The 23,870-nt window shown below is 39.9% G+C and overlaps 1 protein-coding gene across 2 annotated transcripts in view; it reads right to left on the bottom strand.

Annotated features, from left to right (window-relative positions):
* SYT8 (synaptotagmin 8) overlaps positions 1-13,084 on the bottom strand; it is a 37,014-nt gene extending 23,930 nt beyond the window's left edge. Inside the window, exons 1-2 of one of the 2 annotated variants that reach the window (XM_087716637.1) lie at positions 12,938-13,084; positions 4,662-4,805 (exon numbers count right to left, since the gene is read on the bottom strand). In XM_087716637.1, the coding sequence (XP_087572763.1) occupies positions 4,662-4,788 (127 nt within the window). In that variant the 5' untranslated portion in view covers positions 4,789-4,805; positions 12,938-13,084. Of the gene's footprint in view, positions 1-3,851; positions 3,932-4,661; positions 4,806-12,937 lie in introns of those variants that run through there. The other variant, XM_087716642.1, reaches the window with a different exon arrangement.
* Positions 13,085-23,870: the final 10,786 nt, after the last annotated feature.

Raw genomic sequence — 23,870 nt, 5'->3', positions numbered from 1 at the left:
TGGCAAACTGCTGGCAGCCGGTGATCAGCAGAAACAGCATACAGTACTGCCAGTGGTGGGTTTCAAATTTTTTTAGAACCTCTTCTGTCAGTGTGGCCTACTTTTTGGGAGTGGTTTGCTGGCCATGTGACTGGGTGGGAGTGGCTTGTCAGCCATATGACTGGGTGGGGGTGGCCAACGTGTAAAATGTGGTGAAACTCACTTAACAATGCTCTTGCTTAGCAACCAAAATGTTGGCTCAGGAACTCTGGCATTGAAGTGTGCAAGTCTTAAAGCTGTCAAGTTACAAGACCCTTGCACCCTAACCCTTTAGAAAAAAAAACCCCAGGGGTGTTCAAACTTGACAGCTTTAAGACTTGTGAACTTCAACTCCCAGAATTCCTCCTCTCACTCTTCATCTTGATGATGAGCGGACGGGTGGGGGGGGGAGGGAGCTGGAACCGGTTCTAAATGGCGCAGTAGATTTGTGGAACCTCTTCTATAGAAGAGGTTAGAACTGGCAGGAACCCACCTCTGAGTACTGTAGTCTAACTACTGTGCCACCACAGCTAACTTCCAAATGTAGGCAAATCATAATCATTATCTGCAAAATAGAGGATGGGGCTGCTGTGTCAAAGAATTAAGCATTTACAACAATTAATGCCTAACCTAGTATCCACCAAAGATTTATTGATTTGTTAAATTTAATTGCTGCCAATCTTGCCTTGTAAGGCAGCTTACAATAATTAAAAAGAAAAAAAATGAAAGGAGTGTAAACAGAAGTAAGATAATATAGAATAATAAAATAAACAACAAAAAAGGAACACGAGAATACATCAATATGATAGCCAAATAGAGTTTGCCATCAATTTAGCAGACAGCTCCAATGTGAAACTCCCCCATTTGGTACCCAGGCCAAACTCCAGAGTCAGGACTCCAGTCTTTTATGGAAGGATAGGAGGGTGAGGGCAGATCTTAGTTTACAGGGTAAGATGCTTCAGACACTAAAGCAGAGATTACTCTTCTTCTGAATCCCGATAATCAGAGTTCTTTGACTGATAGGATCTGAAATAAGCTCTCTCCTAGCACAAGAAGGACAGGCCTATGAACCTATGACATCAAGGGCTTTAAAGGTCATAACGAATACCTAGAACTGCATTCAGAAGCAGATCATGTTAGACTCCCATTTCCACTACCCTCAGCTAAGATGCCTATTGACTGACATCATTCACCATGTCAGGGATTAGAATCTAGCACATCTGGAAGGTGCGAGGGGAACCATTACCTTTTCCTATCTTTTAATTCTTATAATTACTATGCCAAAAGGGTATAATAAATTATTGAGTCAGTTCCTTTTATTTTTTTAAAAAAAGAAGAGTTTCATTTATTCATCCAATGCCATCTCCCAATGCTAAATAATTTGTTCCTTCATCTTATCATGCCAAAGTCAATTAGCAAAAGATTAAAAAGGACATGCACAAAAGCTATTGTGGTAATAGCTTATTGATGCATGGGATCTATTTGGTGACTTTTTTCTTTCCCACAGTCTTCCAATTTATCTGTAAGATGGCAGATCTTATTGTCATCCTCAATGAATGCCTGCATTTTAATACCTCTCTGAAACATGAAAGCAAAAATGGGACAGTAAAGAATGAATGAGGAAGATTGCAGAACCAAAGACCGTGCTGATGTTAAGCTTGGACATCTTGACCCATGATGAACAGATACGGCAGGGACTACACTAAATGCTCTTCTTTTCATATAGATTAAAAACATTTTTGTCCTTTAGAACCGAAAAAGGGAGGTGATAAATGTTTACTGTCAGTCACTGTTAGAGAGAGAGGGAGGGGAGGGAGGAAGGGAGAAGGAGGCAAGGTCTCCCAGCAATCCTATTGTTTCAGTATGAGTTCAGTTTGAGTTCAGTCCAGGAGTACTTTTAAAGACTTGTTTTATAATCTCAGCAAGGTTCCCGGGCATTATGTATGTGTTGCCATGAAAATTAAATGGACAACTAATTTCTCTTGAATAACAAAACAAAATAATGTTCTAGAATAAATAACTATGTAGAATGTTACGAACATACAAGGAAGATTCCTCTTCTGTTGCTAAAATGATCTGATCAAGGCCGATTTACAAATAACAGGTTTTTAAAATCTCATTAATGAGTCTGCCTACTTTCATACATCAAATCAGGCTGTAGTTTCATTAACCATGGATTGTGTTACATTGATGAACCACATCTGACACTTTAAGCCTCATTCTATAATGACTTAATGTAATGTAAAGCCATAGACAACTATTTGTCGATACATTCATTCATTCATTCATTCATTCATTCATTCATTCATTCATTCATTCATTCATTCATTCATTCATTCATTTATGAAAATTTATATGCTGCCCAACTCATTCTTAGTGACTCCGGGCAGCTTACGAGACAAAAACCCAATATAAAAAAAATCAATGAAAAAATTAATAAACCTCCCACCCACCTGTGACTACTATTGATCAAGCCAATAAGCCACTTGATGGGCTCCATCTCACACTGGGTTCCCCAGCTCCATTGGCAAAACCAGATCTTCAGGGCCATGTGAAGGAGTATCAAAATGGGCCCAATTTATCTCCTCTTTTTCCTCTCTATGCCAATCTCCAGGATTTACTATCAAATATAGAACTGATGTAGGAGCAGTGGACATTAAATCAAAGCTTTCATTGCTTATTAGAGTTGTTTAGCAGTGTGTACATCACCATTTATGCCAGTGTTTCTCAACCTTGACAACTTGAAGTCCTGTGGACTTCAGCATAGCTGGCTGGGGAGTTCTGGGAGTTGAAGTCCACAGGACTTCAAGTTGCCAAGGTTGAGAAACACTGATTTATGCTCTACTTTTATATTTGTAAAAACAATCTTAAAATTCAAAATTGAGGGTGTCTTCTTCTCTAATCTAAAAGAAGCTAGAAAGATCAACAGAGACAAGTTGCTGCAGCCATCTCAGTTGCAAAGCATAAAATAATTGCTGTGTTAGAGAGGAATATTGGTTTTTTTAAACTAATGTTTGTAATACCTAAACTAAGTTCTCCCCTCCTTTTTTATTCTTATTCAGTTCTCGTCTCATTTCCATCCATTTTTCCATCCCTTCTTTCACATCTCACTACAGCTACATTTTCCCTATAAACTATCCTTCTCCATGTATATTCCCTCTGCTTTGTGGCTGTTTCTGATGGGAAAAAAAAAGGAAAGGAATACAGGCATGTACTTGTGTGTTTGAGCATTTGAGCAGTTTGTATACATGAAGAAAAAAAATGGTATGTCCAGATTTGGGAGGAAGGATTAAATTTAGAAACAGAGTATGTATATTTTAGGTAATTTTCGTCAATGTGACAATGAGGCCTTATTTTTCTGGAAGGTGGCTTTTAATGAGGACACACGCTCATTCTGCAACCACTTATTGGTTAGTGTTCTTGTGGTAGGGAAATTTCTGGGAGTAGTTTCAAGTGATGGTGATTGCTGTTAAATCAACAAGGTCTCTAATCTAAGCTAGGAAAATTATACACACATACACACTGTTCCTTGGAAGTCTTAAATTCATGGTCATCTTTTTTTAGTAAATGTATTTTAAGTCATGTATTTTTAGAATACATGAGTAAATGTTTTTTAGTAAATGTATCTGGTATAGAGGTTAAGCCATCAGACTAGAAACTAGGAGACTGTGAATTCTAATCCTGCCTTGGGCATGAAGCCGGCTGAGTGGCCTTGGACCAGTCCAGTGGTGGGTTATGACTGGTACACCCTAGTATGGGCATACCGGTGCCTGCCGGGAGCACCAGGTACTGTTCTAGTATGGTACTCCGGAGGGCCCACCTGTGTTCCTTACCGGTATTTGACATTTTTGGGGCTTCTGCACAGGTGTACTGAGCATATGGCACCTGTGCGATGCTCCACCGAGCAGCTGGAGCATCGTGGGTGGTAACCACGCATGCGCACGCTGTGCATGTGTGCATGTGCGTTGCGCACATTCATGTCGTGGGCGCCCGGCCCCCTTGCACTGTACTGGTTGCAACGGAATCTAGAACCCACCACTGGACCAGTCACTCTCTCTCAGCCCTAAGAAGGAGACAATAGCAAACCACTTCTGAACAACTTTGTCAAGAAAACTGCAGGGACATGTCTAAGCAGTCTCCAAGAACCAGGCAAAACTGAATGGATGAAAGAAAATAATAATAACAATAACTACACGGCTATGGATGAAGCATGTAACAGTGATAACCATTGTCATTGGCGCACTTGGCACCATGTCCAAGAATTTTACAAGATACATCAAAAAATTGCAGATTCTTACAATAACACCAGTGGAACTGCAAAACAACTGCGCTACTCGGAACATCTTATATTTTAAGAAGGTTCTTGGTTGATACCTAGGACGCTGCCAGCAAACCGTATCAACCATTAGCACCAGTCACTGGTACTTGTAATGCATTTTTGAATGTTCAGTTGGCTGACTCTCATGTTTAATGAATGAAGTATATAATGATAATGATTATTATTATACAAGTGATCCTCCAATCACTTGTGGAAAAGAAATCCAACAGGTATGAACTGGACCTTCTGGAACCTCTCAGCTGAGCTACACATAATAAGATCATTGAACAAACTGTTTGTTCCATCACGCCTTGAATTGACTCACATGGGATTTTGTTGATAAGTCCTTCAATGAAGCTGGGTGGGGCAGTGGTTAGCACAGGACTTGTAGTGAGGTTACTGGAGCCTCTGGGAGCAACAACAGTGATGCCAGATGATGCTTTAGAAGCCATGGTCCAGGAAAAGTGAGCTGGAAAAAAAGGAATAATATAACTATTTACAAGAGGCTGATTATGTTCCAATGTCACCATATAGATGACTATCATCTTTCATATAACCTGAATTTAAATTATACCTCAGTATCTGCATCAGCACTAGCCAATCAGATTCTAAACTAATACCAGGCAATGGCTCCTCTGAGCACCCAGAATATAATTTATGATATTAATAGGATCATTCCTTGATAGACGCATGCCTTTCTGCTCTTTTCTGTAGAGTCAGCTTAACTGACAGCCCTTCTAACCCAGAATTGGCTTTCCTATCTGTCAGCTCTTCAACTTCTTAAACAGGAGGTTTTTCAGCCCTAGCTGGCAATATCAGGCTTGAATTGGCATCTCTTGCTTGCAGAAGACGTATTCTCATTCAGCCCCGACCTCTCTCATGTTCCCATAGAAAATGGAGCTTTCAAACCCGGACATGCATGTAGGTATACATGCTGAATACTTTTCTAAGGTATGCTTATTCTTGTGAATGTGACTTAACCAAATGCATAAGGAATTTGTGGGATTTGCCTCAAGGAGCCACTGTGCTTCCTTCTGGCAGTGCTCCAGAGGTGAGTTCCTGCCAGTTCACACCAGTTCAGTAGAACCAGTTCGTCAAATCTACCGAACCGGTTAGAAGATGTTCCACCAGTGGACCTGGTAAGCAGGCCACACCTACAGAAGAGGTTCCAAAATTTTTTGAAACCCACCACTCACACACACACACACACAGAGAGAGAGAGAGAGAGAGAGAGAGAGAGAGAGAGGGAGAGAGAGAGGGAGAGAAAGAAAGAAAGAAAGAAAGAAAGAAAGAAAGAAAAGAAAAGAAAAGAAAAGAAAAAAAGAAAAAAAGAAAGAAAAAGTGAGAGAGAGAAAGAAAACACATGGCTGGCAAGCCACTCCCACAAAGGAGGCCACACCCACTGAGTAGGTTCGAAAATTTTTTGAAACCTACCACTGCTGTGTTCCTAGTATGAAGGTTAACAAATTTGTAATCCAGGCAGATGCATGTAGGAATTAGAACCAGGTATTACCAGGAAACTTTAGATATGTGAAACCTCTACTCTGGCTGGGATGGTCTTAGATATTGATAAGTAAAATGTACCTATAAGATGCTGTTGCTACCCCTGCTTTTGCTTTGCTTGTTAAAACTGTATAAAAGCCAAATAAACTCTGTGTAAGGCAGACAGACATTTTGGACACCACTGTTTGATGGATTTCTGAAACTACAGATGTGGAGATTAAAGTCCTCCCTGACAACCCAAGAGCCACACCAGATCAGGATGGTAGCCACATCACTGTTTTACCTTGGATTCTAAACAGCATCCACTTGTGTTGAGTGTTAACATACCTGGAATTAATCAAGGAACAGTGCTGGAAATGGCAAGTCCTATTTCCCCAGCTACATAAGAATTATTTTTTCTCAGAGCATTCCTTAATAAGAAAGCTCAGCTATTCTTCCAGGAGATAAAAATGTAAAATAGTTGTTAAAACAGAATGTGAGTACTGCATAAACATCCTTTACTAATTAATACCATTGCTCTTTGAGTTATTTTAATTGTTACATTATACAGAATAAAAGAAGCAAAAAGACAGGTTCCTCTCTTCTGAGTCCCACTCACAATGCCAGAAGGCCTTCCCAGGGATCATGGATTCATGGGTGGCCATGGAAGATAGCCTAGAAATTGCAACTAGCTGAGAATATAGAGGCCCTTGCATGTATATGCTTGATATGGTGTCTTTCCCACAATCAGAGTGCCAGTTTAAGGGATTTTCAATGATACATAAAACCACTATGTGACCTAAGGCCATTGAACTTATAGGATCACCCAATAGGAGAGAATTGTTCTGCATTCCTACATCATTCATTGGCATCAATGCTTAATTAGCTCTTTTCTGTGCTATGAAACAAATGTCCCAAGATTTTCTATATTTTAGTTTTTTAATGTGGTTTTACTAGATTTTTTAAAGTATTTTTGTCTTTATTATTAATGGGATTTTAACATTTTTATTATCTTTTTATAAGCTGCCCACAGAGAGTCTTTGTTTGTTGAAAGCCATGACCAACTAATCAACCAAGGTTACTCTAGGCAACGTACGAACAGTAAGGCATCAAATAAAGCCTAATGAAAAGAACATAAAACCATGGTACATGACCTACAAGCAATAATAAAACAAAAAGACAATTAAATGCCAATCCAAAGTGAAATAACACTATTATCCAACTGGGACTGTAACATGTTCCAATTGGATAGTAGTGACTCAAATGTCTGACAAAGGAAGCAGGCCTTGACAGACTTCTTAAAATCCAGCAGGGTTGAGCGTTTCATTAAGTCAGAAGGGTGTGCCTCTTGGATCCCACATGATTCCAATGAAGGTACTCAGAATAGGCTCTTCAGAGTGAATGAGGGGAAAGATATATTGGCGATAGGGCAGTTCCCAAAATAATCTGATCCTATGCCATATGGTTAAAGGGATGTGATGGCTCAGTGGCTAAGATGCTGAGCTTGTCAATCGGAAGGGTGGCAGTTTATCACTAGCACCGCATAATGGAGTGAGATCCCATTACTTGTCCCAGCTTCTGCCAGCTTAGCAGTTTGAAAGCCCATAAAAATGGAAGTAAAAAAATAAGGACCCCCTTTGGAGGGAAGATAACAGTGTTCCATGCACCTTCAGCATTTAGTCATGGCAGCCACATGACCACGGAGACGTCTTCAGACAGCACTGGCTCTTTGGCTTAGAAACGGGGATGAGCACTGCCCCTAGAGCTGGAAACGACTAGCATGCATGTGTGTGGGGAATCATACCTTTACCATCATGCCATATCATAACCAGCACCTTCAATTGCACCCAGAAGCCAACTGAGAGTCAATACAGCTTGCAGGGTATTGGTGTCACATGGGCATTGTGAAAAGCAACCATAACTATGTACACCACCACATTCTGCACCAATTATAGCTTCCTGGAGGTTTTCAGGGGCAGTCCCACATACAGCACGTTGCAATAATTCAAACAGCAAGTGACTAAGGCATAAGGCACACAAGACAAAATTGTGCAAAGCCCCTGATTACAACTGCCACCCTTCATGCAGGAGTAGTGAGATCAAGAAGATTCCCAAATTGCAGAGGGAGCCCAAGCAAGGCAATGAAACCTCACTCGGAGTTAAGGATGGAAAGTTTCCACTTCTAAGATCCACTGCCATTCAATCTTGGCAGGGTTAAGCCAAGCCTGCCAAAGCCTCGAGGCACTGGGACAGAACCTTAATCACTTCATGAGGATAGGTGGGACAGAGAATACAAATTGAGTACCATCAGCATCCTGCACTCCATGCTGACCCAGCTGCTTACTTTCTCCTTTGGCCAGTATACATTCAAAGACCTGCTATAATTGCTCAGAAGTAGTACAACACCTACTGACCATATTAACAGACCTGGGAGGATGGAGGTTCTCTAAAATATATACCTCTATATTTTCTCTGTTCATTCTATAGTTCTGTAGTTCTATGAAGATGCTGTGAAGAGCTACATTTCACCTGTTTCGTTCATAACCATCTTAGGTTTAAAAAGGACAACAAATCTCCTATTTTCTTCCTTCATGCTCCTTGAATTTCTGTTCCTCTTTTTCTATTCTTATACTACTAATATATGCATTACAAGATGTTTTTCCTTCACCACTGAAGAGATTGAGATGGATCCCAGCTAGGATTGACCTTTACTTATCCACAGGCATACATTGTTTTAATATTCTTCCTGTTCACACTTCTCAGGACTTATGTTAATTGCCTAAATCTTAACAGGTACTGGGGATCATTGGGTCTAGAATCTTTTCTTAATCATTCTTAATAGTTCCGTTTCTAGACCATTAAATCTCACTTGGACATTCCTTCTGCTCTTGTCTTTAGATTCCTTTCTCTTTGTATTGTCTTGCATTATCTTACTGGTGTAAAGTTTACCAACTTACTTACACAAGCAATGTGGCAGACCTCGTACCAATAAGGAAGAGTATAGATAAATAGAGGGATACCTGTGCTATGCTCCCACCAACCCTGGAATTCAAAATAGCATGTCTTTCCTTTTTTCCCATTGGCAAATTTCCTTAAAACTGCTTTCCTTTTTTTTTTTTGTTTCTTCCTCCTGCTTGCCCTCCATTTAATTTCTACACCGGCCAAATCCAAAATGATTCTAGGTGGCATACAAGGTAAATAAAACAAGATGAAAATATAAAGTGCAATTAAGAAAATTATAAATTCAGAAAGCCACCCTAAACCATATGCAATGTACAGTATGCCAAGGACATTTAAGAAGGAATTTCCTTCTCTCTTTTTTTGAAGGGGGGATTAATAAAATCAGGGATCCAGGAGAAAAGTCTTCTCTGCTGTGGCTCCTGTCCTCTGGAACATGCTACCCTCTGAGGTGAGATTGGCTCCTACCAGTGATAGGATTCAAGTAATTTAACAACCGGTTCTCTGCCCTAATGATTTCTTCTAAAAACCAGTTTGCCAAACTACTCAGAAAATTAACAATCGGTTGTCCAGAAGTGGTGCAAACTGGCTGAATCCCACCACTGGCTCCCACCATCCTGATGTCTAAAACCTTGCTCTTTCCAATGGGGGAGGGGCTTCATACAAGAGATGGTTGACCAATTAAAACCTAATCCCACCTCTCTGCCAGGTGTATCTGGCTCCCTCCTTTGCCATCTTGTATTCATGATTTTTAACTGCTTTGTTATATTACAATTTAGGATGTTAATGTTTTTTTAATGTCTTTATGTTCTAAGCCACCCAGAGTTGTTGGACACAAGAAGCCTGGCAAATAAATTTCATAATAAATAAATAAATATTTTTAATAATTAAGTTATTATATATTACAAATCAATATGAACAGCAGTAGTTTGCAGTGGGGTTTAAGATAAAAATCTAGACTATTCATAGGCATAGTACAAACTACAGCACTCAGCCAGCCTGAGCAATAGTACAGCAGTTAGAGAAGAGGTGTCAAACTGGCAGCCCATGGACCACACCCATCCCAGCCCCGCAAAGGGGGAAAATGTCACTAAACGTCACATGTCACAGCAACGTGACACCACAAGTTTCACACCACGAGTTTCACAACTCTCTCTATAACTTTGAGAGTTATAAATTCCTTAAACCCATAAATACACTTCTTGATGTGTGGTTTTAGGATTCAAAATATGTAAATAATGGTGTTTAGGATGTTTCATATATTTAATTCCAGATCTCCTGACAGGTATGCATTTGATATTTTATACAAAAATGTAATAAACATAATGCACCTGTTAACCTCCTGCATTTATTATTTCTGATTTCTGACACTGTATGCTGTGGGCTCAATAGCTATCTATTAGTCTAAGTAAGCTATTGGTAAAGATATAGCAGTTCCTTCCAAAGACACAGGATACAGACAAATGGTCAACGCACAACTTGTAATATTTTGTATTATTATCTAAACCAGGGCACAGTAAAATCAGTTTATCTGGTGAGTCCCAAGACAAGCTGTGCTTTTAGAATACAGAAATTATGTTGCATGAGATAATCAAAATGTTGCTCCTGCAGTGGTGCAATCAAACAATGAAATTATAATTGCATTCTTGGCTATGTATAAAAGAGACTGTTCACATTGTTGTAGAGCACAAACTGTGCACTGTGAGCATCAAATGAATGTTACACATCAAATGAATCCAACTACTGAACTGAATAACCAAATGCTGATTAAGGCATAACAATAGCTCTAATTGCCAACATTTCCTGCATAATGGTTTGAGATTCCTGGCTGGCTGAATATTCTGGAATCTAATTGGTTTTGAATGCCTGAATACGTAGGAGGCTTGTGAAATTAGTATGTGATTAAGTGCCCTCGGATTTCAGTTATATATCAGTTTGATTGATCACAGTGTCTACTTTTTTTTTCAGTGCCATTTTAATTTTGAATAGTCACTAAATGAATGGTTGTAAGTCAAGGACTACCATAGGCATGTGGAGTTTATTTTTACTTCCAAACTTCAAATTTGTGCTCATACAAAGATGTAGTCCCTCAAAATACAAGAAAAAAAGATAGAAAAAACATAACGTTATTCAATATACTATCTAAAGCAGACATATCTGCTTTAGATACAGTATATTGAATAACATTATGTTTCTTTTTTGTTATAAAATAATCTTTATTGGTTATACATTTTTAAAAAAAATAAGACATACAAATACAAATACAACTTTAAACATACAACCCCCCCTCCACTCCCCCCCACCCCCACCCCCGCGGTGACAGTCATTCACAGCCCAACTTTTTTTTTCTTCCTCATTGTTTAGTCTCTAACCAGCATCTTCTTGTTACAAAGTTCAGGGATCTATTACAATACCCATGTTCACTTCTGGTTCCCATTGTTAACAATTGCTATTTAACTTTCCCCGTTTTAAGTCCCTGCTGTTCTCCTTGTCGCCCACATATACCATAGGTTCCAGCTAAGATAATGTTCCGTTTCTCCTTTGTCCCTCAGCCAACCCGTCATTCTATCCATTTCTGCACATTCATAAATCTTTTTAATTATGGCATCTTCCGATGGTATGGTAGTAGATTTCCAAAATTGCGCATAGGTTATTCTTGTGGCCACAATTATATGTAGGCTCAAATGCCATATAGATTTACTCATGTTTTCTGGTTTTATGCTTAGTAAAAAGATCTCAGGTTTCCATTCCATGCTTGCCCCGGTAACCTCTGTTAGCCAGTTTTGAATCCTTCTCCAGTATTTCGTGGCCTCAGTACAAGACCACTAAATATGGTAGAATGTGCCATCCCTTCTTCCACATTTCCAACATAGTGGAGATAACCCAGAAAACATTTTGGCTAACCTCGTTGGGGGGAAGTGCCATCTATAAACCATCTTGTATATGTTTTCTTTAAACACTGTAGATATTGTGTCTACTTTTGAACTATAAAAGGAACTACCAGAGATTATTATAATAACTATGTACAAGCCATGGGACTTGTTATACTAAACAAAATTCAACATAAGCAGAAGCTATTCACTGTGGAAAGATAGCTGTGGTATTTCTAAACACGCTCTATGGGTCTTGCAAGTAAAAATATATCAATAAAATTTCAAAATACATGGAAATTATTTTCATATTCATTCCTTTCTTATGGAAGATCGGTTATGTCAGTGTCCAACACTTCCTCTCCAAGCAGAGACAGTGCTGTTTCAAATCTGAATTAGCCTGCAGGAAGTTATATGTATGAGTGATCCACAGGAGGAAAGGATATCACTGAAATGGATATACACGGAAATTATTAAAATAATAATGATATTAGAAGCCATTTCTTTGGGGGGAACTTTGCCCTTTTTTTATTAAAAAGTTTTTTTAAAAATTTTCTCTTTCAAATTAATTCACAAATATACACTCTTATAGTTACTATTTAGCATTTATCTATTCACCATTAATTTTATCGTTATTTTCTTACAAATATATAGAATACAGTTTGGGTCACTTCCTTGCCACCTTATGCCTCCATCTTATTTTGCAGCAACCTTACTCCTTCTATCTTCTCAACCTCCCTTCTCTGCCTTTTTCTTTCCTCCTCTCCTTTCCTCCTCTCCAACCTCCCTTCTCTGCCTTCTTCTTTCCTCCTCTCCTTCCTCCTTTCTTCTTCCTCTCTCTTTCCCTCCCTCCTCCACTCTCCTCCTTACCCTCTCTCCTACTCTTAATTCCCCTCCCTTACTTCCTCTGCTTACCCTTTCTTCCTTTCCCTCCTCATCCTTCCTCCTTTCCGTTGTTGCCCTTGCTTATTTACTTTCTCTGATGGGTTCTCGGGGTGGCATTTCAGCAATCCCAACTTTATGTTTTCATACAAATAATTTAATTTGTTACATTTTATTTCTAATAATAATTCCACTTGTATCATTTTTAACTTGTATGCATGCATTTTAATGCTTTCCTACTTCCGGGGTGGGGGGGGGAATGTTGCCTTTAAAGGCTCATTAACAGTGTGCATTTCCTTAAATATTATACATGGTAATACCTAGTTTCAATAATCATCAACAAAGTTAAGCTAGCAGTTTCAAAAACAAGCATTTAACTTACAACTAAAATGAAAACAAGACCACTTACTTTATTTCTTTTAATTTCTCTTCATTGTCCCTCAGTGGAAACTTTCTTCCTTATTTTCAGCCATACCGCTCCTTGAAGGGAGCACATCAGTGCTAAATCTGCAACCTCCAGCTAAGCATGTTAATATAATCTCAAATGGGATGAAGGTGCGTAGGTGTGGGTAGGTAAAGCAGAAACTAAACCGGAAATTCTTCTTTTCTCAACTAAGAAAAATGGATTGGAATGTCTTGGTTAGCCCCACCTGATTCATTGATCTATGTATCTTTATAGGAAAGGAAAACAAGTGTTGACACTACCAAGAGATAGCAAATTTTATCAAACTGCCAATAGCATTCTGTTTATTCATCTTTCTCTTTTATGATTTTTTTTCTTTTTTTTCCTCCTGCCCTTTCTATCCTTCTTTTCCCTCTTTTTCTTTTAATTTTATCATTTCATCTTTGTTTCACACCGAAGTTCTTTTTATTAATTTAGATGGTTTTTCATCAGTACTGCATTCTATTGTTCTATTTAGTCCTGTTCAAATATTATTGCTCAGAAGGTTTTATATAATATATTTAATTCCAGATCATCTGTCAGGTATGCTCTGTCTCTCTCTGTCTCTCTCTCTGTCTCTGTCTCTGTGTGTGTGGGGGAGGGGGTGTGGGTGGGTGGGTTTGTGCAGGGCTCACAGGGTCAGTATTCTCTCCGCTCCCATTCACCATCTACATGAAGCTGTAGGGTGAGGTCATCCATCACTACAGACCGAGATATATCATCAATATAATGATGATGCTCAGCTATATATCTCAGCCCATCATGAGTTGTTGTGCTGTGACCTGCCTTTCATTGTGATCTGCCTCTCACAGTGCTTGGAGGCTGTTAGGGGCTGGATGGGGAGCCACAGGCTGAAACTAAACCCTGACAAGACTGAATGGCTCTGGATTTGAGGTTCTTTGGTCCATGGAGAATTGCCACCTTTGATCCTGGATGGGGTGGCACTTCCCCAAACAGACCCAGTAATCTAGGGGTTCTCCTGGACTCACGACTCCTGCTGAAAGAGCAGGTGGCAGTCAAGGCCAGGAGGGTGTTTGCACAATTGCAGATTGTGCACCAATTGCATCCTTTCCTGGACCAACAATCCCTACTCACAATCACTCATGCCCTGTCTTGACTATTGCAACACGCTCTACATGGGGCTGCCACTGAAAAGCATCCTGAAGCTGTAGTTGATGCAAAATGCAGCAACCCACATGGTTTTGTGCAGACTTTGGTGTACATATGTGTCACCTCACTTGCGGGAGCTGCATTGCATGCCGATTCGCTTCTGGGTGCAATTCAAGATGTTGGTTGTCACCCTTAAATCCCTTCATGGTTTGGAACCAGGTTATCTGAGAGACCTATTTGTTGTGGCCCAGCAGGAGCCGATGGAGCTGCCACCAGACTCCGACAGCGAGGGGCCCTATGAGTCAGCCCTGGAGGATGTGGAGGACCCTGGACAGGGTTCCGACCCCGAGCAGGGCTCAGAGAGACTGGTTGGCCACCAGGTGGTGCCTGAGCCTTAGATCAGTGGGGAGGAGACAAGAGAGAGTGATCCAGAAACCAACAGTGAGTTGTTCCGGGATGCAAGCCATCAAAGGGCTACTCAGCGTCAAGAACAACTACGTAATTACAGGAGGTAAGTACGCTCAGCTAATGGTCATTAAGCTCCTCTCCAGACTATAAATGAGACTGCTTGTGTCATGCCCTTCTTGCAGAAGTCAACGCTTGGACTAAAGAGAAATGAACTTGGCAGGCTAGATTGCTGCTAGAGTTAGTCTGATTTGCTGCCAAGGTTTGTCGGACTTGCTGCCAAGGTCTTTGTCCGTTTGTTTATTTGGCTTTCAGCCACCGAGAGTCTGGTCTTGTTATTAAAGGACATTCCATTTTATGCCTGTCTCGGCTTTCGTTACTGGATGCAGGAGTGGGGTCAGAACACCTACTCTAGTGGGTTGAGACATCCATCCAACCCACTGGACTGGGGAGGCAAGGAATATTGCAATATTGCACGTCCTGTCCACTAAGGAGATACATCCATAAGGGATCCAGAAGTAGGGCCTTCTCTGTGGTGGCTTCCTTCCCTCTGGAACATCATCCCTCTGGAAATTAGATTGTCCCCACTCTGACACTCTTTTGGAAGGCCCACAAGATGTAGATTTGCCAGTGAGCCTGGAAAACCCAGCCTGGGATAGATAGCCATTAAATGGCTGGTATGATTGTGTGTTGTCACTGGGGGGGGGGGGGTATTATTTTATTATTTTTACTTATTTTATATTGTGTTCTTATTTCCTGTAAGCTGCCTTAATTCGCCATGAGAGAGTAGGCGGCAGTATAAATTTTCCAAATACAAAATATAATAAAATAATAAAATAATTAGGCTTATATTTGCCACAAATGAAAATGGAAGTTTCCTCCTTTGTTACTTTTTATCTGCTTCCTGCAGTTTTCTCTTTTTTCTTTTTTCTCTCTTTTCCTTTCATTGTTTTCTTCATTCCGTATTAGTTTGTATTAGTTTTTACCCGCCATTTCAAACTTTTAATAAAACATACACAAAATAATCGATACTCTGCTTTCATCAATCGCTCTGTTTCCACAGGAAAATACCATCTGCACAGGCAAAATGGCTGCCAGATGGTATTTGGTTATACATCTGTCTCCCTAATTGTAAACAAAGTAATTATGAGATTTCAGAGTGCTTTTTCAGTGTATTCTTAACATGTAATTAAATTAGGAAAATAAGAAAATGCCTACTTTTGCCCAGCAGGGTTGAAGTATATTATGCTGAATGATTCTAAGTTCTTATAGGCTTTGTCCCCAGTTGCCCTTGATAGCAATGGTGGCAGTAGCCTGTTCCTGCAAAATTGTGCCATCTCAAAAGCTCTTTGGGAAGCAGGAAAGTTGCTCACTTAGAATCAACTTTCTGCAGGGTCTCTTGGTGGCTGGATGGCACTGCCAGCCCCCCCCCCTCCTCACTTCCCTCCTCCAATAAGTTTTGTCGCCTTCCACTTTGCCACACTTTAAGAAAAATCTTAAAATGTTCATTCATTCTTTAGCCTTCCCTCCATAAGCAGCCTCACTTAATCTGATGCTGGATTTTATTTTAATTTATGTTTGACTCTATCCCTCTCTATAATCTATATTTAATCTATAATTTATATTTCTAAGAAGAAATTTCCTGACATTGAGAACAATTGGTCAATGGAACAGCTTGCCTCCTGGAGTTGTGCATGCTCTATCACTGAGGGTCTTCAAGAAAAGATTTGACAACCATTTGTCCAGGATGGTATAGTATGAAGTCTGGGGCAGCAGTTTGGACTAGAAGACCTCCAAGCTGTTTAATTCTATGATCTGGCTCTATGATTCTATCTACAATAGCTCCATCTATCATAATGCTTATTGTTACCACTTGAAGTCAGACTATTTTACATTTTTAGGATCATAGAGTTGGAAGAAGCCAATGAAGCCTTCAAAATAAGAGATCTGGTTATCAGCAGCAAGTAGATAGTTTTAATAATCCCACTTCACAACACCTAGTTTGTTGCATTGTCAAAGCAAGGCCTCTCTCCTTCCCTCCTCTTTGGAGTTATTTCTGGCGTGGGGGGAAAAAAGAGACAAGCCAATCTAGAGAAGGCTAGGCAAAGTCAGGTTTACTATCTTTAAGGAAAAGTATTCATTTTAAAGTCCTGGATCTCAGAACACACGAAGGAAGTATCTCTCATCTTTTGCTGTTCTTCCGCATAAACTGGTAATAACTTCTGCTCCTGCAGGTACATTACATCTAGCCAGCATGATTTCACCAATGCCCTTCTAAGACAACATAAACCAGTCACCATTATCACAACATGTGGTTACAAATTCTATTATCCCCCATAAATTCTTTACAGCTGTTTTTTTTCTCCCAAATGTGAATAAACAAGTTCCTGGGGAACTGTCCTCTTGAAATGCTTTTTTAATTTGGACACTGCATAAATTAATATTAGTTTAATCAGCCTAGTTTTTTAAATGATATCTGTTCATCTTGTTATATTCAAGAGACAAGTCCATGTAATGTAAATGCTCTTTCTATGGTATTCTACTTTATTTAGGAAGAAGTACGCAAGAGATCATTTGATGTGACATTCACTGAACCTTGAACAATCATGTACATCAGTGGTGGGTTTCAAATTTTTTTAGAACCTCTTCTGTAGGGTTTGTGGGAGTGGCTTGCCAGCCATGTGACTGAGTGGGAGTGGCTTGGCAGTCATGTGACTGGATGGGCATGGCCAACTTGTAAAATGTGGTGAAACTCACTTAACAATGCTGTTGCTTAGCAACCAAAATGTTGACTGAGAAACTCTGGCATTTGAACCACGCAAGTCTTAAAGCTGTCAAGTTACAAGACCCTTGCACCCCCTAACCCTTTAGAAAAAAAACTCAGGGGTGTTCAAACTTGATAGCTTTAAGACTTGTGGACTTCAACTCCCAGAATTCCTCCTCCAGTCATGTTGGCTCAGAAACTCTGGCATTGAAGTGTGCAAGTCTTAAAGCTGTCAAGTTACAAGATCCTTACACCCCTAATGCTTTAGAAAAAAACCCAGGGATGTTCAAACTTGACAGCTTTAAGACTTTAAGGTTTTTGGGCGATTGGTGAGCCAGCCAATCAGTAAGCGGTGGGCAAGGCAAGTGTGGTGCAGACGGGCAGGGGGAGGGAGCTGGAACCGGTTCTAAATGGCACAGTAGATTTGTGGAATCTCTTCTATAGAAGAGGTTAGAACCAGCAGGAACCCACCCCTGATGTACATGCTCAACTATGTCATATCTTCAATCAAATCTCAAATCAATAAACAGAGATTCTTTATTCTTCAGACTTCTCGTGTAAATCACTCCAATATTTTTTTTCAAGCACTGTTCAACAGAATATGATTTGCACCCCCTCCCCAGATGTAATTGTAACAGTATTTGCATAAAATATGTCCTTTAATTCTTGACAGGCAAAAGTCAAAATACAACAGGAAAAAAAGTGTTTTCAGAAAAGCTAGATGCAATTCATTCCCTTTAACAATAGTGTATGGTAGACAAGACAACTCCACAAATAATCCTAGAATTTAAAAAAAAACACATTGAAGGATGACCTTTGAAGGGGATGATTTCACAGTCTTGTTAAATGAAGACAATATTGGAGTGGAACACAGTAGGGTTATGTAACATTTTAAAAATTTGATTGTAGAAAGGTTCTTCAGACAACAAAAGACTACAAACATAGCAACTGCCCACAGCTCCTTAAAACAGCTGTGTCACTTTCTGGAATGTTTGGTAGACCAGCTACACAATATATTATTTAAGATCTAAAATAATAAAATAATGGGTCTCAAGCTTTCCTGAAATAATTCCATCTTCTTGGAAACTACCATAAATTTGGATAAAAGTTATGTTTATAAATATACTTCCCTTTATCATCCCAAAGGTGCTTTTTCAAGAGGCAATTTTATCTTTTTTTTCCCTTTTTTCTTTTAGTTTGAGAAACAGGTAGATTTGTGCTCCTCTCTATGGCATGGATGTCAAACTTGTGGCGTCATGGCAACATGTGACCAGGGGTGTTATTCGAATTTTTTCATATCAGTTCTGTGGGAGTGGCTTGGTGAGGGGATCATGTGACTGAGTGGGTGTGGCCAACTTGCCATCACTCATGGCCCAGTGTTGGGTTTCAAAAATTGTTCAAACCTACTCTGTGGGTGTGGCTTCCTTTGTGGGAGTGGCTTGCCGCCCATGTGACTGGATATGAAGATGCCGATGACACTTGTCAGAACTACCTTAAATTACCTCACACACAGCACTGGCATGCATAAGAATATGATGTAAACTTGTTTTTTAAAAGGCATCTTTGGTTTGCGTTAAAACAACTTCAACACACGCAATGTTCTGATTGCACCACAAGCACAGTAGTCATCCTTACCTTTCACAGAGGCACGGAGTTTAGAATAATCATATCCAAGGACCAGTGGTGGGCTTCAAAAAATCTTGGAACCTCTTCTGTAGGTGTGGCCTGCTTTCCGGGTCCACTGGTAGAACCTCTTCTAACCAGTTCGGTAGATTTGACGAACCGGTTCTACCGAATAGGTGCGAACTGGTAGGAACCTACCTCTGTTATGGCCATGCCTACTCAGTCACAAGAACTCCTCCACCAAGCCAGACCCACAGAACCCGGTAGGAAAAAAAATGAATTTCTACCTATCTACCTATTTTCTGCCCAGGCCTGGCCTAATCTGTCAAAGGCCTCCTCCTGCATGCCGCCCCCTCTCATTTCCTTTCCTTCAGAGGCCCCGGCCCTAGTCCTGCTTCCTCCCCCAAGACGGTCTCTTTCTTTTGGCTTACCTTCCTCTCCCAGTGGCTGGTCCAGACTCCGGAAGGCAAGCTCTCTTTTTGGGTGCGATTGCGAGATCCAGCCGCTGCCTCTTTGCCAACCGCTCCGACAGGCTAACCAATGTATGGCAGTAAAAAGATACAAAACTCCAACTATTTCTATTGGACATTTGGAGTTATGGAGCTCTGATACAGTAGCTCAAGGCAAGTCTTTTCTGCAATCTAACTTAGACTGAGCCTGACACTGAAATTTTAAGATTTTTTAACTGTAACATGCAGAGTGATTCACAATAAATGAGGATATAAGAGAAGATGAGAAATGAAGGAAATACATTTTTAAAAATTATGTACTTTTATTGCTGGATTTATATGGCCATCTATCTCATACCATGGCTCTAGGCAGCTCACAACAATCCATAAAATATTAAAAACAAAAAATACCCTCCCACCCAGGTATTGAACAAACCATCTTACAGCTTATCCCTATCAATCTCATTGCTTCTGGGAAGAGCCTTTGCACCTTTCCTGAAGGCTTACCTAATAGATATCTGCAGGGATTGAGCTAAAGATAAGGAAATTAGAAATAACGGGTGTATCAGTGGTGGGATTCAGCCAGTTCGCACCTATTTGGGAGAACCGGTTGTTAACTTTCTAAGCAGTTCGGAGAACCAGTTGTTGGAAGAAATCTCATTTTGTTTTTTTCCACTTTACAGGGCTAATCCTGTAAGGAAGGCAGGAAGGAAACATTCTGGTGTTGTTTCTAGCCTAATTTTTATTGCTCTGCTTACAGAAACTGTCTCTCTGGTTAACCCTTATTACAATGTAAAAGCTGGGGTGAAGCGCCCATCGATGTGAGTGATGTTGTGTTGGCCACGCCCACCCAGTCACATGATCACCGAGCCTTGCCTACCCAGCTGGTTATTAGGGCAGAGAACCAGTTGTTAAATTTTTTGAATCCCACCATTGGAGTGTATGTGTGTAAACACAAACCCAAACTTTCACAGTTCCTCCTAAGAGCCTTTTTTTATAAATTGGGATTCATCAGGTTCTATGAGATGACTTTTTAATTCACAGTAAAGATCATGATACCTGGGGTAATTATGCTAAACAAATTAGTTGGACTGTCTGGTTTACAGATCAGTTTTGAAAACTCGTTTTGAGAGTGGCACCCTAATTCCTACACTACGGTTTTTAAAATCGTTCTGTGCCAGAACAGTTCCATGTTGATATAATACAGGCAGTCTTTGATTCATGACTAGTCACTTAGTCACCAAATTATGATGCATGTGCCCTCCCAAAGGTAAACACTGAAGTTCCGACGGCCCCAGTCATATGACCACATTTCAGGTGTTTAGCAACTGGCTTGTGTTTCCAGGGCCCTATGGTAACATGATCACAATTTATGAAGTTGTTTGCTGAAAACTGGGGGTTTGTTTATTTATTTATTTACAGTTTTCAGCAAAACACTTCATAGCAAACGCGGCTTAACGACTGATTCACTTAACAACTGCTACAAAAAAGGCTGTAAAAGTTGATCAGTCGTGTGATGACTCACTTTAGAACTGTCATCACTTATGTTGGTAATGGGCAGCCTCCATTATGGTCATAACTCGAGGACTATCGCTAAGGCAGCCTGTAAAAATAAGAAAACACGGTAACCTCCTTGCACACTTGAGCTGTTTTTCTTGTTCTATTCCACTGTGTGATGGAGAAGTAATAAATACCAAAGGCTCCATAGGCATTTCCACCTGAATGCCAAATCCACTAAAGCCTTGTCTGAAACATAAAAGGTGTGTCATCAACTCTAGAGCAGGTTCGCCCTGTTTCTGTTTAGCAATGAAGACAGGGTGTAGTGATATTTCAGTTTAAAGGTCTCCAGGGTCATTTTGGAGTTTCCCTTTCTTTTTTCTTTTTCTTTTCTTTTTTTCTAAAAGCAGCAACAACAGGTCAAGCCAAACCTCAAAACAACAGAAACATATCAGTGATGTATATACTCATGGAACATTCTTTTTTAAAAAAAAAAAAAAAAAAAAACCTTAATGAAGTATTATTAATCACAAGTCTTTCCAGGCAATTCATAATGCACAAGATAGCCATTTATTATGCATCTTCATATGCATTAGATGCATGGGACTCAGATATTTTCTCCCTCTGAGAAATTGTTCCTATGGCAGATATGAGATATCCTAAGCCTTTATACTGAAATGACCCATTACTGGGGACAAGGTAATTTTGTTCCTCGCAATCTCTTGATGTCTCTCTTGGATTTGTGAATGTTAGCTGTAATTTAGTTTCTCAAAGGCCACAAGACATTAACATAAAGCGCTCTTTGTTGATTAGATTTACATGCTACCTACTCATACAGAATCGTGACAGCTTACATCCACAATTAAAAACAACCTGCAAACAGCAGTTTAAACTTCCATAGTAATGAATAGACTACAAGTAAAACATCCACAGTAGTAGTAATTAATATATTAATTAAACAGTAATAATAATTAATTTGCCTCTGGGTCTAGATATTGTTATGTGTATAGGTAGCCCTTGATTTACGACCACAATCGAGCCCATAATTTCTGTTGCTAAGTGAGACATTTGTTAAATAAGTTTTGCCTGATTTTTACAACCTCTCTTGCCACAGTTGTTAAGTGAATCAGTGCACTTGATAAATTAGTAACATGATTCTTAAGTGAATCTGGTTTCCCCATTGACTTTGCTTGTCAGAAGGTTGCAAAAGGTGACCCCCAGGACACTGCAACTGTCACAAATTTGAGTCAGTTGCCAAGCATCTGAATTTTGATCACATGACCATGGGGATTGTAAGTGTGAAAAACGGTCATAAGTCACTTTTTCCAGTGATGCTGAATCTTCGAACAGTCACTAAATGAACTGTTGTAATTTGAGGACTACAGGTTGTGACAGAATTGTCATCCAATGCCAATAGGATGTGTGGGTTTCTGTGTGAGTCCCAACTGGCATCCCAACCTTATTTCCTATTCTGTCACATCCTGAAATCTCATCCACTTGTAAACTCTTGGTTTGAGGCTTGCATTTTTAATTTTCCTTAATTTTAGTAACATGATAGAGCATGGGTGTCAAACTCCCGGCATCACTTTGCTGTCATGTGATGTTTTGTGATGGTTTTTCCCCCCCCTTCTTGGAGCTGGGGTGAATGTGGCCTGCAATGTGGCAGCCCGCTGCCTGCCAGTTTGACCCTCCCTGTTTAGCGCTTCATCTCTTTTTCTCACTGCTGATCCCAATTATACTACAAAGTCACTGAAAAAAACTCTGACCCCCCACTTCTTATTCTCCATTCTAACGTTCACAATCTTATATGTATTTATTCCAAAGCACTTCCCGGTGAGTCCAGTGAAGCATACTCTTCTGTAAATGAGTCTAGAACTGCAAGTTAAATAATTATTCCATTCCCTTTCAACTCAGTTGGAGTTGCAACTGGATGGCAGCAGAATTCAAAACCCTTATCTGGAATTTACAAGAAATAAAATTGCCCTATAATCCATAGTAACTCACTGACTAACTTTCACAACTTACCACACAGATATGCAAAGGGAATAAAATGAAGGCTTTGAGCTTCTGGAGGTCAATATCAATATCAATCTAACCAATCAGAAATATAAACAGGGTGAGAGTTAAGAACAACCTTTAGTAAACAGATTAAATGCCTTACCAATCAATCAAGATTTGTCATCCAACCAGCTACCAAAAAAGCATTTTTATTATTTCCTGTTTAAGATTAAGAAGCTGTTCCAATTCCAAAGAGAAAGGCAGCATATTTATGCTCAGAGGTGCTTTTCCCTAAAGCTATTCTGTTAAGGAAAATTGGAAGGCTCCAATTCCCTTTTTGCCTGCCAAAATAATTTTGCTTGCCAGGAAGTTTTGCACACCAGTGAATTATGTCCATTTCTTTTAGTTGTCTTGTCCTTTTGGCCTCTGTGAATTTATACGCCCATGCCATGATCATAACAAGTATATCTCACCAATCGATTATGCCCACTGCAGGCAAAAATATTTTGGATGTGAAATTTTAACACTAGTGGTAGATAAAAAGGGAATAAGTACTGAAGTACACTTCAGTATTGTTTCTGCAAAAATGAAATCCGTGGAATCGAGGTGGTATTCAGCAGGTTCTGACCAGTTCTGGAGAACAGGTTGCCGAAATTTTGAGTAGTTCAGAGAACTGGTAAACAGCATCTCTGACTGGCCCCACCCCCATCTATTCTCTGCCTCCCGAGTCCCAGCTGATCAGGAGGAAATGGGGATTTTGCAGTAACCTTCCCCTGGAGTGGGGAGGGAATGGAGATTTTACAGTATCCTTCTCCTGCCACGCCCACCAAGCCACGCCTACCAAGCCATGCCCACAGAACCGGTAGTAAAAAAATTTGAATCCCATCACTGGTGGAAGCAGATGGTTCTTGAATTCTAAAGTAGAAAGTTTTAAATAAAAGCAAGGACAGATCTTTAATAAAAAGATGTTTTATTTATCCCCTTTAATATTTCCAAGCTATATTTTCAGATGCCTCTAATGGGTTGTATTTAACAGTGACATTTTATTGCTCAT

The sequence above is a fragment of the Thamnophis sirtalis genome, unplaced genomic scaffold (assembly GCF_051295495.1).
Source record: "Thamnophis sirtalis isolate CommonGarterSnake01/CBP01778 unplaced genomic scaffold, rThaSir2_p1.2 scaffold_1, whole genome shotgun sequence".
Classification (NCBI taxonomy): domain Eukaryota; kingdom Metazoa; phylum Chordata; class Lepidosauria; order Squamata; family Natricidae; genus Thamnophis; species Thamnophis sirtalis.
Note: the sequence above shows the minus strand (reverse complement) of the source record. Positions and strands in the feature narration are given on the sequence as shown.